At 46.7% G+C, this 16,371-nt stretch overlaps 1 protein-coding gene across 2 annotated transcripts; it reads left to right on the top strand.

The window, feature by feature from the left end:
* The first annotated feature begins 1,257 nt into the window (after positions 1-1,257).
* Positions 1,258-15,928, top strand: UBAC1 (UBA domain containing 1). Of its 2 annotated transcripts, none has more exons than XM_082068013.1 (10): positions 1,258-1,628; positions 5,184-5,304; positions 7,201-7,274; positions 8,154-8,261; positions 8,851-8,968; positions 9,675-9,783; positions 11,031-11,262; positions 12,203-12,289; positions 12,873-13,011; positions 15,216-15,928. In XM_082068013.1, the coding sequence occupies exons 1-10, from the start codon at positions 1,491-1,493 to the stop codon at positions 15,329-15,331; spliced, it is 1,242 nt and encodes a 413-aa protein (XP_081924139.1). In that variant the 5' UTR covers positions 1,258-1,490; the 3' UTR covers positions 15,332-15,928. The 2 variants fall into 2 exon arrangements, with proteins under 2 accessions (XP_081924139.1, XP_081924140.1); XM_082068014.1 differs by having other exon boundaries at positions 1,260-1,628; positions 8,866-8,968.
* Positions 15,929-16,371: the final 443 nt, after the last annotated feature.

Genomic DNA, 16,371 nt, shown 5'->3' on the forward strand with positions numbered 1-16,371 from the left:
CTGGGAAATGAATCGCCACAGCCGGCAGCACCCGGGGGCATGTGGAAAAGGCAGGAGACAGGCAGGAAATCACAGAGATGGGCAGACAGACTGAGCCAGCGCTGGGCCCTTGTGGCCAGGAAGCCAATGGGACCTGGGGTGGGTTAGAAGGGGGTGGTCAGTAGGTCAGAGAGGTTCTCCTGCCCCTCTGCTCTGCCCTGGGGAGACCACACCTGGAATATTGTGTCCAGTTGTGGCCCCTCAGTTCCAGCAGGACAGGGAACTGCTGGAGAGAGTCCAGCGCAGGGCAACAAAGATGCTGAAGAGAGCGGAGCATCTCCCGTGTGAGGAAAGGCTGAGGGAGCTGGGGCTCTGGAGCTGGACAAGAGGAGACTGAGGGGTGACCTCATTAATGTTTACAGATATAGAAAGGGTGAGTGTCAGGAGGATGGAGCCAGGCTCTTCTCGGTGACAACCAATAACAGGACAAGGGGTAATGGGTTCAAACTGGAACACAAGAGGTTCCACTTACATTTGAGAAGAAACTTCTTCTCAGTGAGGGTGGCAGAGCCTGGCCCAGGCTGCCCAGGGGGGTTGTGGAGTCTCCTTCTGTGCAGACATTCAAACCCGCCTGGACACCTTCCTGTGTAACCTCAGCTGGGTGTTCCTGCTCCGGGGGGGATTGCACTGGATGAGCTTTCCAGGTCCTTCCAACCCCTGACATTCTGGGTTCTGTGTCACAGCCCCGGACACACGGTGTCACTCCCCATCCCCTCGGCTGCCAGCGCCCGCTGCCCCGCGGCCGTGGGGCCGATCCCGGGAGCTGCTTTAGCCCCTTCACCCCCGCCCGCCGTGCCGGGCGCCGCCGGCAGCTCTCGCTCCCCCTCTGCCGGCGGCCGGGACGCCGCCGTGTCCCCCGGCCCGTCCCCTCCCGGGGCTGGCGGGCGGCGCCTCGGCGGCCCGGACTACAACTCCCAGCGTGCACCGGGGCGGAACTACACCTCCCACAGTGCTCCGGGGCGGGGAGCGGGGCGAGTCCCACAATGTACTGCGAAAACACATTTTAATAAATTATTCTAATTTTTTAAGCCGCCCCGCCCCGCCCGCCGCGGAGCCGTTAATGACGGTTGAAACACCCCCGGGGAACCCGGGGGTAAACGATCCCACCGCGGCCCGCGGCCGCTGCCGCCTTCACTTCCGGCGCAGCGGCAGAAAACTACAGCTCCCAGCATGCACCGCGGCGCCGCGCCCTTTCCGGTTCCGGCGGCCGCGGGAGCTGGCCTGTCCCCTCGGAGGGGCCGGCGGGCGGGGACGGGAGCGGCGGCGCCGGGACGGGGCGGCGGGGCCGGGCGGGGCGGCCGCGACCCTCCGAGCTCCCCGTGTGCCAGCGCGGCCCGGCCGGGCTCGCCGCTCCTCTCGGGCCTGGCGGGGTCACCTTCATGGGCGGGCGGTAGCGCGGGGCCCGGCGGTGCCCGGTGAAGCGGGGGCCGGAGGCGGCGGAGCCCGGGACGATGTTCGTGCAGGAGGAGAAGATCTTCGCGGGGAAGGTGCTGAGGCTCCATGTGTGCACCATGGAGGGCGCCGAGTGGCTGGAGGAGGTTCCCGAGGACACCACGGTGGAGAAGCTGAAGGAGCGGTGCCTGAAGCACGTAAGGAACCGGGCGTCCCCGTCCCGTCCCCGGGGCTGGGGCTGCTCCCTGTGCCCCCGGGGAGCCCTCGGGTGTGTGCGGTCGTGGGGAGGGAAAATCACGGCTGGAGGAAAGGGCGGGCACGGCCCCGTGGGAAGAAAACCGATTTTTCCAACGCCCTGTAAGATCTTTCAAAAGGAAAAAAAAAATAGCTGAAGTAAACAAGTGTTTGTGTGTTCTGGTTCCGTATAGGAAGAAAATGCCTGTTTCGAGAGTTTTATGTGTTGGAAAAGGAGGATTTGCAGGGAAATCACTTTGCAGCCTTTAGTTCTGGGATTTGTGGTGTGTTTTCCTGTAGCGATCACCAGCTCCTGCGTGCGCTCTGTGAGCTGCTGACCTGGCTTCTGATGATTTCCCATCAAAAGTTCTATAATTATAGCCCAGTTTGTTTCTTGTTTGTATTTAAGGTCAAACAAGGGAAGCTGTAACTGTGGAGGAGAAAGTTCCTTTTTTTGACAAAGTCTTAGTGCAGCCTTGCCCTTGGTTGGCACAGTAGCTGGTGGGGTGTTCTGGGGGGGGATAATAAACTCTTCGAATGCTCTCTGGGTGCTCTGAGCAACAAGATCTTAATGGATCTGTCCAAAGGGTGAGTTACTCATTGCTGTCTGGAAGAGAAAATTTGTGAAAACACACAGGCACAGTCAGTAGAGGTTGAGCTGGAAAACACAGGCTCTTTGTGCTCCTGCGCTCAGTTACCGCTGGTGTGTTTGTGGGTGTTAAACGCTGAAACCAGTGGTTTCAAAACTATTGGACTGAATTTTGAAGATTTGCCATGCCAGCGTTTTACTTTCAAGCAAAACGGTGATTGACAAGAACAGCCTGTAAGGTTGCGACCCATGACCAGGGCTGGCCTAAAGTCTGTCGTTCTGGAACCAGCACAGCGTGATCTGGCAGCTTAACTCAGAACCCACTGAATTTCTTGCTGAGAGACGCATAACTTTTGAGTGGTAAAAGCAGGAGCCTCCCCTCCCACCTCTGCGAGTGCAGTTTACTAAATCACACTGAATAGTGGGTTTTGTCTTCCGAGTCTTGCAAAGATTCTTTTCCCCCCAGCTCAGGAGAATATACCTGTGATATTAATTACTTAATTCTCATTTGAAGCGTATAAGAGGTTTTATTTTTCAAAGGAGCGCACTGTGAGGTAAGGGCAGCCCAGTGCCCGCTGCCTCGGACCTGCTGCCTGTTTGCTCTCAGCCGGAGCCCTTGGGAACAACAGGTCACAGCACAGGCTTGTTCTTGTCCCGTAGTCTTTGTAAGGGCTTTTTGATTTAGGGATGAGAAGGGCCGTGTTTGGATTGGCTTCTCCTGAGGTGGGTGTGATCCTTTTGGAGGAAAATGGGGGTGCGGTGCTGGGTGCAGGGCCCCCCACGCTGTTCTATTCCTGGAAGGAATCTGGTGCTCCCCTCTTGTCCCTTTTCAGTGGCGCTGCTGAAGCACAAAGGTGGTGCAAATGCTGCTGGAACAGTGAGGTAATAATTACATGTAGATGTGCAGAACTGAAAGGCCTTTAATTATCAGGAAGCTTAATTGAATAGTAGCTTGCACTGCAGTACGAGTCGGGGCAGAAGACAGTTGATAACTTGGCGCGATGTTTGATTTCATTCTCTGCTGCCTTCTGCTAATAGTGTGGATTTGCATAACCGTTATGGGTAATGTATAGTTTTATGGAGGGGAAAAAATAGAAATGGAAAAATTATGACTCCTGATCATGGGGGTGTTACAATGAGGCTTGATAGCACCTTGGGATGATTTATGCAGCCGTCTTGTGTGAGACGCTGATTATTGTGTTCCCTGAAGTATTTGAAGTCATTCTTTTGGGAGGCAGAGGAAGATGGTACTTGTGAGAGTCTTGAACTAGGAAAGCGTCCGATTTTCCCTCCATAACATTCAAATCCTTACTGATCTCTGAAGAGTCACTCTTTAGGTCTTCCTTTTTCCTGAATATTATGTTTTGGGTTTGTTTTTTGTTATTTGTTTGTGTTTTGGTGGGCTTTTCTTGTTACAAATAAGCAAAAAAAGCCACCTCCCAGTAGTTTAATCGCTTGACCTGCTAGAGGTGAAAAAAAACATAATAGGTCCCATCCCAAATATACACCTCCCAGCTCCTGTTTTTGAGTTCTTCCTTTTGGGCTCTGACTCTCAGGATCTGTAGCAGTAATATTTTGAGCTTGTTCGGAGGAGCTATTCCAGTGGTGCACTCTTACCCATTTTGGGGAACTTATCAGATCGATTACAGGAGGTGCTCCCAGCTGCTTTGGGGCTTTAATGTGTTCCTTGGCGTTTGTTCAGCAGTTAATATGCTGAAGGATTAGTAAGAGGCTCCTGTTATACAAAGCAGGACTCAAATATTCTCACCTCAATGTGCACAGAAGTTCAGATGAGGAACTGAAGATCCCTGTTAAAAACAAGGGCGCTATGTTTGGAAAAAAAGCAGGTAGCTGAGTCTGCCAGCAGATGCAATCGCAACAGAAAAGGTGATGATGGACTAAAAGGGATTGTGGTAACACAGATGATGAAGAACAGGATGAAATGCTACAGCCAAGTGAAGCCCTGGTTTCACTGGGCTTTGGAGATGGCTCTGTTACCTGGGGGCTGAATACTTTTCTGCTTGGTAGGAATGTGTATTGCAAGAAGTGTCATTAAAAGCCTTTTTCTGTGAGCAGAGCAGGTGAGGTCAGTACAAAGTGTCCTATTTTGTGGCAAGAACAGCAGCGTCAAATTTATGGGTTTGGTAGGTTGTTATTTTTAATTTTGCCTTTTTGGAGTTGCAACCACTATGCTCTTTTCCCACTCAAACAAATTAGAAGCCTCTAGATGCACTGATGTAATGTTCTTGAACTCTGTCGTTGGTTCTGGGAGCTGCTCTGGTGTGAAGATGAGTCAGTTCAAGGTCTCTGTATGTACATGCTCTTTCTTTTATCAGGATGTGTGAATTAATTGGTGTACAATTTAGAATTGTAATAAGGAATTGAGCACAATATTCATATTTGAAAAAATCATCTGTATGTTGATTATTTATGTTTGGGAAGAGAAGTTGTGAATGTAACTTCGGTTCAGCACTTTCAGCAGGATCCCAGCTTAGGGCTCCTGCAGCCAAACCTCTTGACTTCAGCATGAAACAAGGTGCGATTGGGCTGTAACGTTGCATCTTTGAAACAAGCTGTTTAAAGAAGATTTTTAGAGCATCATAGTAAGTTGGAACTTAAATGTAGCTATTAATTTAGCAGCATCAAGGAAGAAAAGTTAGAATCCTTCCTTTTGATTATTCTTCCCAGCCAGGAGCTTGGATCTGCAGGTAGAACCTACCGCAGTTGGTATCATTACAGCACAATTCAACCCTCAGTTTCTTTGATAAAATACATCCTGTGCCTGGTCTCTGCATATTGTGCTGTTACTTAAGAAGTCGGTAAATGATGACCCAGTTGATATGTGGAGAATCTTAAATGCAAAGTGCAGCGATTCGTGCCGTAGGATTATTTCTGTCTTCTGATCTTTAATATTTATTATCTTCTGCAGTGTGTACCTGGGAGCTTGGAGGATCCAAAAACCGTGACACACCATAAGTTGATACATGCTACTTCTGAGAAGGTGCTGACAGACACAAAAACAGTGTTGGAGGAAAACATCCAGGACAGAGGTGAGATTGTCTGGGTTTTTTAAATCCTGTCAGCCTGGAAACATGAGATTGTGTTTAACTATTTGGCGAGTTCCAAACTGTAACCGTTTTAATATCTACACTCTGCTTTGACATAGGAAGCTAATAAGGTGGCAAAAAAGGAAGAGGAAAGAAGCCCTCAGGGCAGCATTTATGCTCCAAAATGATTAAAAAATAGTGAACGTGGCTGAGTATTCGCAGACAGACAACCCAGTGCTTTTGGGGGGTTTCTTGAGGTCTCCAGCTCAGGCAGCAGGATGGTTGCTGAGGTGCATCTGAGTGTCTGCAGTTCAGATCTCACTCTGTCCTCTGCAAATGTAGGTCAGAATCGACCACACTATCATGTCACTGACTCCAGTAGAGTATGTGAGGTATGTATGTGCTCCTGCACTTCAAAGGTGTAGAGGATTAACATGAAACAAAAGAAGACCTAAAGATGATAGCTGGAGTCAGTTTTTACTAGACAGCTTAAGCTAATGGCCCATTCTGGAGCTCAGGGGCAGTGGTGCAGAAGGAGAAGCAGGCTGTCTGTAGCCTGAAATATTGTCTGAGCCAGAAACTCAGCAGGACTGGAATTCCTGGGCTTTTGCCTGAGCTCATGCAGGCTGGAGATCGGCCGCTGTGACCACGAGCGGTTTGGTTTCTCTCCTAAGGCAGCATCACCTGTCACCTTTGGAACCGAACAGGAGCCGGGAAGTGCCACCCAAGGCAGAGGCGAGGGGCAGCATTTTGCTGATGGTTGGTGTATTATTTCTAGGCGAGGCGCCGGCTCCTGCAGAGTTTTGAATTGCAGTTTGCAGAGCTAAGCAGAATTAACGGTGTGGCCAGAGCAAGCTGTCGTGCAAAGCCCCTTCGCTCCGCAGCGAGCTCTGCCATCCCTGTGCCGCGCTTGGCAGGGACACCAGATCGCAGGCGACAGCTGGTGGCCCCGGCTGGCTGCATGGGGCAGCCAGGAGTCAGCACGTGGGTCCTTTTGTGTCCTGATCAGCTGGACACAGGAGGGTTAACGGCTTTCACCAGCTGTTATGTGCTGAGCCAGACCAAGGAAACTTGTTGTGCAGAGCACGCTTCGTTTGCTTCTTACCTGCTTAATGCAGTGGGCTAGAAACTGCACGTCAAGCCATACCCGGCTGGAGGGCTGCAGGTGCTGGCCTGTTTGGGGCTCTGGGTGGTGTGTCTGCATCTTTCCACTTGTAGATAGTACATGGTAGTAACTGAGGTGCTAGAAACTTGTAAAGCATCATGTGATCTCCAGAAAAAGGTGCCTTGTAAGGGGAAACTTAGCTTTAAAAGCCCAAAACACGCTTGTGCCAGGTCGTGGGGGATATCTGAGACTTGTTTGCCCTGGACACTTGCCCTGCTGCACGACCAGGGCTGCAGCCCTGCTGCACGACATGCGTTGCTCTGCTGCCCTTCGCACCCCAGGTGAGCTGCGGCCTCGCACTGGAAGCTCATGTTGGAGCTTGGCGCTTGCCTTGCTGCAGCTGGAAGGCCCCAGCTTAGACCAAACCCCACCCGTGGCCTGTCCTTACTGCTTCCTTCTCAGGGAAGCACTGCAAATGCTGACACATTCTTATCATGGTGAGCCAATTGCTGTAATATTAGTGTACGAGACAACAGGAGCCTCTAATACATTTTCTTTTATGGTGTATGAGAAGAAACTAGCGACAAAGTGTAATAATGAACCATGTTTTAAATTCACTGTGCACTAAGGAACTGCAGATACTGAAGGGGAGGTTTTAAAGTGTGAGAAAGCTCTGGTGCTGTAGTGGTTTTAGTACAAAATTCATCTCCAGGAAAAATTGCATTTGTGAGGTATCTTAGAAGAATTGTTTTCATGTTATTTTCTAACATATTTCGGTATCGTTCTCTTTCTAGATGTCTTGCTTTTAATAAAGAAGCGTGCGCCACCTCCCCTCCCCAAAATGGCAGATGTGTCAGCAGAGGAGAAGGTGAGTTTGAAAGACCTCTTGACTTCGGCATTTTGATTAATTGCTTTATTAATGAGCTGCAGAAGGATTACTATGGTCTACTCTTTTTGTCTGTAGAGGCAAATGCAGGCAGGTAAATTCTAGGGAAGTTATTTTGTGTTCCTTCCAAACTTGGAGAAAGCTGATATTACATTTTTTATTTTGATCGTGAGAACATTTGCCTTAGAACAAGACGTGCAGATACACTCTCTGGAAGTGGTATAGATTTGACTTTTCAACAAGTGTCTGATAACTGTGTAAGCTTAGTTCAGCAAGTGCTTTTGTCTCTGAAAACCTAATAGGAATATGTAGATTTGCTGGTACACTGTCTTCTGTCTCTGTGTGTGGCTTGTCCCCTTTAAGCAGATTTATAGAGCTGAAGTGTTGTCACACTGCTGTTCTTTTTTTTTAATGTATTTTGTTGGAATATAGTTATTCCTGAGGATCAGTGATGCCCGGGGTGATGCTTATGCACAAGCGCTACTGCAGTTGATGTTATGGCATAAACACTTCGAGCAATAATTGTGCTCAACATTCTGAATTCCGAGGTGTCTCTGTGTTGTCTCAACATATTTGATGCATCACTTTCCCTCTTTCTACTGGAATTTTCCTGCATATTTTGAGAACAGAAATAGGTATAAGGACTGAAAGTGGGGCAACCCGACAGGTCCAGATTTGCTCCATAATTGCAAAATGATCCTTGCGTTATTAATCCCCTGTGCTGCCAGGCTGCTGTTTCTCAGTTGCAAGTTCCAGAGCCCTGCTTGGTGCCTTGGTGAAGAGCCTGAAACTGCTCTGAGCTGTGTTCTCTGTTCTGTGGATAATGGGTTATGAAACCTGACCATGTTTCCTGTCCTTCAGAGGAAACAAGAGCAGAAAGCTCCTGATAAGGACGCCATTCTCAAAGCAACTGCAAATCTGCCCTCTCGCAATGTAGATCGCACCGTGGCCCATCACAACATGAGGGATGTAAGTATTAGACTTGGCTTTAACTTGCACGCTAACAGCTGAATAGGCTTTTATCTTGTATAATCTTTTCTCTTACATATGAATACGACAGTCTTTATAAGAGAAATTCAAATGTATATAATGAATATTAAAATAGCTTAAGATGCAGACACAGGTAATACTATTTAGTGATAATAAAACACTCTTAGTTACGATATTAAATGTATTGTTTGTCCACGGGAAAGCATCATTAAACATATTCAGATATGGCAAATGTGAAATTAGGAGGGTTTATTTCTTCAGTCTTAAATAGTTCAGATGTTTGCAGGGTTTTTTTTCCTGTGGTTTTGAAAAGAGAAATTAGTCAAATTCTGGCTTCAGTAATTGAATACTGCTAGTCTGTAATGTTTCTAATTGTGTCTTCAACAGTGCTGCATACGTGCAGCACTTCACAGGAAAGGACCAGTACTTCTTGAGAGACTAAACAAGGAAAATAAAGCCCTAATAAAGCAACTTGCTGTACAGGGGCCAGACTACTGCTGAGATACTAACAATAGATCTGTTAAGAGTTAATGACGGCTGGTAACTTCCCGTCTAAATGTTTTGACAGTTTCCTTTCTTGCAGTTCCAGACAGAGCTCCGGAAGATCTTGGTGTCTCTGATAGAAGTCGCACAGAAATTGCTGGCGCTGAACCCAGATGCAGTTGAACTATTTAAGAAGGCAAATGGTATGAAGATATCTTTGTAGTTACTAGTTCGGTTTTGGGAACTTGTTTGCTTCCGTAGCAGAAGAGTGGGCTCGCAGTGCCAAGGCCAGACCTTGGTGTAACAGCAGAGCTGCTACAAACTTCATGGCAAAGATTCCACCATGTTGTATAAAACTTGTTAATGTATAAGGTGCCTTTGGGATGGACGAGAAGTTCAGTTTTAAAAAATAAAATCAGTAGTAGTGAAAAGATTTGAAAACTTGACGACTTGAGCTTTAGAGATAGTAAAGAGTAGGTGAAAATGCACAAGGAGATAGTAAAATGAGGAGAAAGTGTAGCTGTTAATTCATTTTGTGGGAAGCGCTTGCCCTTGAGATCTGCTATGACCAGATCCAACTTACTTTCACTGAATATCTATTTATCATTTATCTAGAATCTGCTGTGTATTTACTGATGTGGAAATGCTACGGTCGCGTGAGAGTTAGCTGCCTTTTATTTGACATCTTGAACACATCCGGGCAAAGTCTTTGTCCTGGAAGAATCTATCTGAGCTGAACCAAGCTGAACACAGCAAATTAAATGATGAGATGGCAAATTGGGGGCAGGAACAAAAGAAGGGATGGAAGAGAAGAATAGGGTTTCAACTTAACATGTGCCATTCCATTGAGAAAGGATTTGATTTTAGGTTGAAGTCAATCTGAACGTTGTTTTGTTTGTGTATGTGTAGCAATGCTGGATGAGGATGAGGAAGACAGAGTGGATGAGATAGCTCTGCGACAGCTCACAGAAATGGGGTTTCCAGAAAGCAGAGCTGTCAAAGCCCTTCGATTAAATCAGTAAGTGTACTCAGCATGCTGCCTGGAAATTACTTGGTGTGGTTAAAAAAATAATTTGCATTTTTTTTTTTCTGAAGTCTCCTTATGTGGGTCACCTAAAACTGGGTTGGAAAAGGCATTTCCTCCAAGAGCAGCACCACCTCGGGCGCTGCGCGGGTGCCCATGGCACGGAGAAGGGGAACCGCACTGGACTTGCTCTGGTCTGTGGTTCGCCAGGCTGGCGCTGTTTCCAAGCATTAAACTCACATTTTCTTCCGCTTTAGAATTCAGATTTTACAGAGGAAAAAAAAGCAAACCTAGCCCATCCACATTGGGCTTTCAGCTTTAGAAAAATGCTTTGTGCTGATGTTTTAAAAACATTCCAAGAATATTGTGGAGTCCAGATAACAAGAACTATGTTACCTCCTGTTTTCTTACTGTTGCTATGCCCTAAGAAGAATCAGCTGTACCCCTGAGAGGGGTTTGTTAAACCATTCTCAATTTTCTAGTGATGGAGAATCCACAACATATTCCAGCTGCGCTTTTCCGGTGTCTCCCTTGTTGCTCAGAAAGATTTTCTCCCCTGATATCTTTCATGTTGTAACTGAAAAGCCAAATAGGCAAAGGCTTTCTGTGAACATGGAATAATTCCTGTGTGTCAAATGTCTCCTTTGAGGGATCCCAGATATCTTCTGAAGTCGGGAGTAGAGGAAGAACAGACCAGTACATGTCCAAGTGCAGCTGCCTGTGTTCAGTTTTGCTCTTGCTCCAGGCACGTTGTGCACATACAATGTTTTTCACCCTCTTTCCTTCTTGTGTTGCTAATGGCATTTCTTGGTCACTGGGTGGATGTCTGAGAGGGATCTCCTTAAGCAGCAACAGAGCAGATTGCATCTGGTTCCATGTAAATTTGGAACATGCTTTGTTTGCGGGTTTGGTGACAGTTGCAAATAGCCGGTGTTTGGTGGGAGATAAAGCAGATGATGTGGAGAATAAGGTGACTCCCTCAGAAGTGCCTTTAGAAATCTGGGTTGCAGCTGTCCAAGTTGGACTTCGTTCCTCTGGCTTTGTGGCCTTGGAGGTGATTGTGGTGCCCTGAATGCACAGAGAATTCAGGTGCTCTGAGATTTATTTATTATTTATGACCTTTCAGGTACTAATTAACCTGCGAGTCAGTACCCATGGGAATAAATGCAAAGGCAAATATATGTTGAGCACTGCTGTACATCCGGAGTGTTTCTCATGCCTGTGTTTTGATTCGTTTCCAGTATGTCGGTGACACAGGCCATGGAGTGGCTGATAGAACACGCAGATGACCCCGCCGTGGATGCTCCGCTGCCAGGCCAGGCTCCCTCAGAAGCCACAGCCGAAGCTGGTGCAGCCTCCGCTGAAGCGACTGCGGGTCCCAGTTCAGAAGCGGGTGAGGAGGAGGCCAAAGATGAGCTGACAGAAATATTCAAGAAGATCCGGAGGAAAAGAGAGTTTCGTCCAGACCCACGAGTACGTGCTGCTTATCTCGCGGTGTAACTGTTGGGATTGGAAGGGACTGTGTGGGCACCGTGGAATCCATTAGTTAATAAATGAAATGGGACACCTGGGTAGATACGTATTATGCTGGCTTGCCAGTATTTTAGTGGAAGTCTTTGGGGACTGTTTAAATTCGGGTTGCTGAAAGGGATATTACCTAATTAATGCACCACTGTTTCAGATAACAGTATCTAAATTACTGACACACTTATTTCTGCACCTGAGAATTAACTGATGGAACTGGAATGAGCTGGCAGGCTCCTGGCACTGCTGCTGGGAAGGAAGGGTTGCAGGACAGGCTGTAGAAAAGGACAGAAGAGCTCTACTGTATTTAGGGGGCAAAGAGAAGCATCACCAGCAGATTTTAATTCTTGCAGAAAATGCAGAAGTTAGCTTTTTTTGGTTTTTTTTTTTGGGAATACAGTATTAGCTGAAGTGAAAATATGTGTTGTTATCACCCTGGAAACTCACCAGGAGGTGCTCTTTAGAATCCAACACTTTGCTTTTACAACTAACTGTTCCTTGAGTGAATAGAACTATAAATGAACGTGTAGTTTGATCTGTCGGTGAGATGTGAACAAAAACTTTGATGTGAGAGAAGTTCTGAAATGAGGTGTTTCTGTCCTGTTCTTGTGCTTTCTGCCCCAGGTGTGCTTGCTCGTTGCCTTGCTTTCAGCTTTCAGGGCTGAGGACAGAAACTACCTTTGCTCCTTAGTCTTATTCTTCCGTAATAATGCACTTTTGCTATAGGCTATTGGAAAAGTTTGTAGGTGAGATCCCTTAGTGGTCTACAAATGGTAACAACGAGGGTTTTTACCGCACAAAAAGCTCCTGTGCAGAAGGTGGAAGGATGTAATTGTTCTCATTTCTGTTTTAAACATTACATTTATTAAGCGGTACAAATCTGATACAGGCTGTCATTGCCCTGATGGAGATGGGGTTTGATGAAAAAGAAGTGGTGGATGCACTCAGAGTAAACAACAACCAGCAAAATGCAGCCGTGAGTACAGTGTCATTTCTGTTCTTTATTGCCATAATAGTCTGTTCAACTGATTCTTTTCATCATTGAATTGATGTTTTGATCTGTCATAAAGCTCAACTGTTACTGGAAATTAAATGAGCTCTATATATTCTTTGCCTCTTTCAAATTAGATACACAACTAGAATACAAAGGTTTTAGACTTTAGAGGAGCTCAGCAGGCGTGAGGTTGAGGCTGATCTGGTTGGGACAGCATAGGTGGATTTTCAAAAAGCTTTTGAGAAACAACCTCACCAGAGTCTGCAAAAGAGATTATGCTGTCATGAGAAAGGAAAAGGTGTAACCAGTTAAAGAACAGGAGGATCAAGCAAGAGATCCAAGCTATGTAGTGTGATGATTTTCAAAGACCTGTTAGTCCCCCGCTAGTGGATATGTTACGGAAAATGACATGGGCACAGCTGACAGCCAAGGAATCTCTTCTTTTTAATCATCCAGTGCTGGCTGGGAAAATAATTTTAACATGCCACATTGTCAAAACTTTTGAGACACTTTCATTCTAATGGGAGCAATCATGAAATGTGTTGTACCTGGTGATTTCTTGCAGTGTGAATGGCTGCTGGGAGACAGAAAACCTTCTCCAGAGGACCTGGATAAAGGCATCGACACCAACAGCCCTCTCTTCCAAGCCATCTTAGAAAACCCAGTGGTACAGTTAGGGCTGACCAACCCAAAAACTCTACTAGGTAAGTCCTGTTTGGGTACCTGATCGGGGGGGGGGGGGGGGGTGTCTATATATATAGATATATACACAGTCTCTGTTGCCAGCAAATAGGAGCAGAGGCTGGATGATGACAGCACTTTCGGGGTGGGTGCAGCTCTGTACCCTTTTCCTCACTTTCAGCAGCTGGTTTGTTTGTTCGCTTCATACCACAACTCAGCTAAACCCAGAACAGAACTTGGGGCTAACCCAGAATGATACTAATTCCCCAGGCTACTGGATTACACTTGCTGAACTCAGAACTTTAATAACTGCTGGCTGCAACGCTGTTGTGGATTTAGGGGATCTTTTGTGTGTTCCCTGTGGCCACAGGGGGAAAGATCAGGAATGTCTGTCTAGAACTCTGATTATTTCACAGAAAAAACAAGGCTGTGCAGCTCACTGTGTGCTGAGGCCTGGTCATTGAGGTGGCAGATAACTTGTGGAAGAACCTGAGCTAAGGCCTGGCCTAGCAGAGTTGAGATAACTGAGAATACACTTCCCCTTGCTTGGATTTTGGCTCTGGGTAAGGTCTGTGTGCTCGTGGTCAGGAGGGCTGCGAGCACAGCGATTCCCCAACTGATGGGCCTGGCAGTGAAACATAAATCTCTGATGAATTGGTCTCTCTGGCACTGGAGGACGATACAAAAACACGACATTGGCTCTGTGACATGTCTCAAAAGTTTTGCACTTAGCCTTTGGCTACGAAATTTAGTCGAAGCAATGCTTTTAAATAAAGGGTGTATGCACAATGCTTTTGAGAGAGCTTTTAAAAATACTGCTTTAAATGTAATTAGGAGAGTTTGCAAGCCTTTAAATAATTCAAGAGCAGAACTTTCCCTCTCTGATTTCTGAACAAATGGTCTCTTCATTTCCGAGGGTTCCACACTGCAGCTCAAAATATAAATAGAAAATGAAATGCTGCTATATGCACTTGGAAAGCTTGGATGAACATCAGAGAATATATTCCTAATGATACATCTGCAAATTGCTGATGTCACAGATTTTAATAGTGAATGTTTTCATTTAATTGGATACTTACAGAATGTTGATAAATCTTTACTTTTAAGCTTCTGATTCTGTAGAAGAATAAAGTGGTGGAAGGCGAGATCTGTACTTTATTCCGGGCTTTTCTGTAGGAATGCTGCATGACCTTGAGCAAGGTATTAACGCTGAGCCTTTCAGAGGTGCTGGGTACTTACAGCTCCCACTAATGTCAGCCGGAGCTTTGTACACTAACGCTCCTGGGAAAACACAAACACTGTGGTTGGTGCTGCTCTCACAGCACTGACATTTTGGTGACTTCTGAATAGGTCAGATGTGCCGCTGCTTTTTTTGTCCTGCTCCATAACGACTGCTCCAAGTGTCCGGTAGTCCAGCTCAGTGTCTGTCATAAGGCTTATAAATTATTGCTCGGCCTGTTCTTCTGCCAGATTTGCAGCTTAGCTCTTGCAGTAGCTGTCTCATTATGAAGAGAACTGCATATAGAAAGAACAAAATGCTAGAGCTCTGAGGTTGGGTGAATTAAGGGGCTACACTTCTGCTGGCTCTGCTGCTCGTTTCCATGTCGCCTTTGGCATATCCGCTTCTTGTTCTGCTGCCTTAGTTTCCTCTTCCGAGATGTTGAGGGAGTAGCTGTGGGACAAGCAAAGTGCAGCAAAGGCCGGTGGTGCTTTCTGTGAGCTGACTTGGTGAAGCACCAGGGAGAGGATGATGCTGGTGCCAGAACTGGCCGTTAAGGAATCTAGGCTGGGATGTGGAAAATCTTGGATCAGAAGAGCCTTCCTGCAGGAGACGACCCAGTTCTAAGCTGGGCTTGCATACGTGGGTGAACTGCAGAGCGTGTTCCTGCTGCTGCGTGCAGACATCTGCCGAGGCTTTAGCTCCTCAAACCCACGTCCTTGGGCCTCTGTAAGATGGACTGTAATCCAGGCTGAGTATTTAATCACCGTCCATCTGCAGTGAATTAAATGCTGAGGAATGGAGAAAGCGCAACAGTCTGTCCCATCGCGCTCTGTGGAGACTGAGGGGTGCAACGGGTCAATGTTTGTTGTGTGTTCCTGCTGGTTTGGGGCGATTCTTGCCCACAGCCTTTGAGCTGCAGCTGTTTCTAACTGTCCTGTAGCTGAACACTCCAAACATGAAAGCATTTGCTGACTGAATTGTGTTGCAATTTCCATCTCTTGGCAGCCTTTGAGGACATGCTTGAAAACCCCTTGAACAGCACTCAGTGGATGAACGATCCCGAAACGGGGCCCGTCATGCTACAGATCTCGCGAATCTTCCAGACGCTGAACCGCACGTAGAGGGGAGCGCCGGTCACGGTGCCGCTTCCGACCGTCCCCCTGCCGCCCCCTCCTCACCGGGAGGGCGCACGGGCCCTTTGGGGAGGGGGCAGGTCCTGCCCGAGGGGGCCACTGGCACCAGAGCTTATGTAGTTACGGCCAACTGAAGTTCATTGCCTTGTGGATTTAGTGTTAGTGGAAGAGGTTTGAAGACTCGTTTATGTTTTCAGGTGTTAGGTTTAAAATAAAGTATATTAAAAAAAGTAGGAAAAGGTTTTGTGAAAACAAGAATCTGATTGTTGGGAAGAAATATGACAATGCTTGTTCAAAAAGCCTGTGACGGTGGTTTTCTAGCCGGATTTGCTAGTGTCTGGCTGGTGTTTACAAAAGGTTGCTGACCACTAGCATAGGATATTAATCATCTCCATACAGTATTAATTTATGACTATATCAAATTATAATTTTTTTAAAAATGAATTCTTAGGAAGTGGTTTTTTTAAAGTCCAAATATTGGGAGAGCAAACACATTTCTATCCAAACTTGTTTATCTTGCGTTATAATTTAAACAGAATAATGCAGAGATGGAAGTCTTTTAATAAATAGCATCACTTTTTCCTATTTCTTCTCCGCGTTAGTGTCGTTGCAGTCCCGCAGCGGTTGTGCTTGCAGGAGATGCTCTGTCGCTGCCTTAAAGATGCAGCATCTCTGTCTCGACAGGACTCGCTACAGCAGGACTTGGATTGTCAAGTAGGCTGCAGTTCATACTCTGCCATATCCTCGCACAAGGAGGGATATATTCACATAGTGTTTTTTTTCCGTTTTCATGTGCACGGTTTTGGAAAGGGAGACCCGTGGAGTTTGACTTTGTTTCAAACTGTTTACAAAAACCAACTCCTTTGCATGGATTTTTCATTGGTGGTCTGTAAAGAAGCAGAACCGCTTCGGTTTTTATCTTGTTTGACATATTTAAAAGCACGCTTGAAATTATTATCTTATTTGAGGTAGAAGTGGGGTTTTTAACGCTTATTTTTACCTTGGAAATACCCAGGGTGTCAGGCTGC

This window comes from Streptopelia decaocto (assembly GCF_964273445.1).
Source record: "Streptopelia decaocto genome assembly, chromosome: 17".
NCBI classification, from domain to species: domain Eukaryota; kingdom Metazoa; phylum Chordata; class Aves; order Columbiformes; family Columbidae; genus Streptopelia; species Streptopelia decaocto.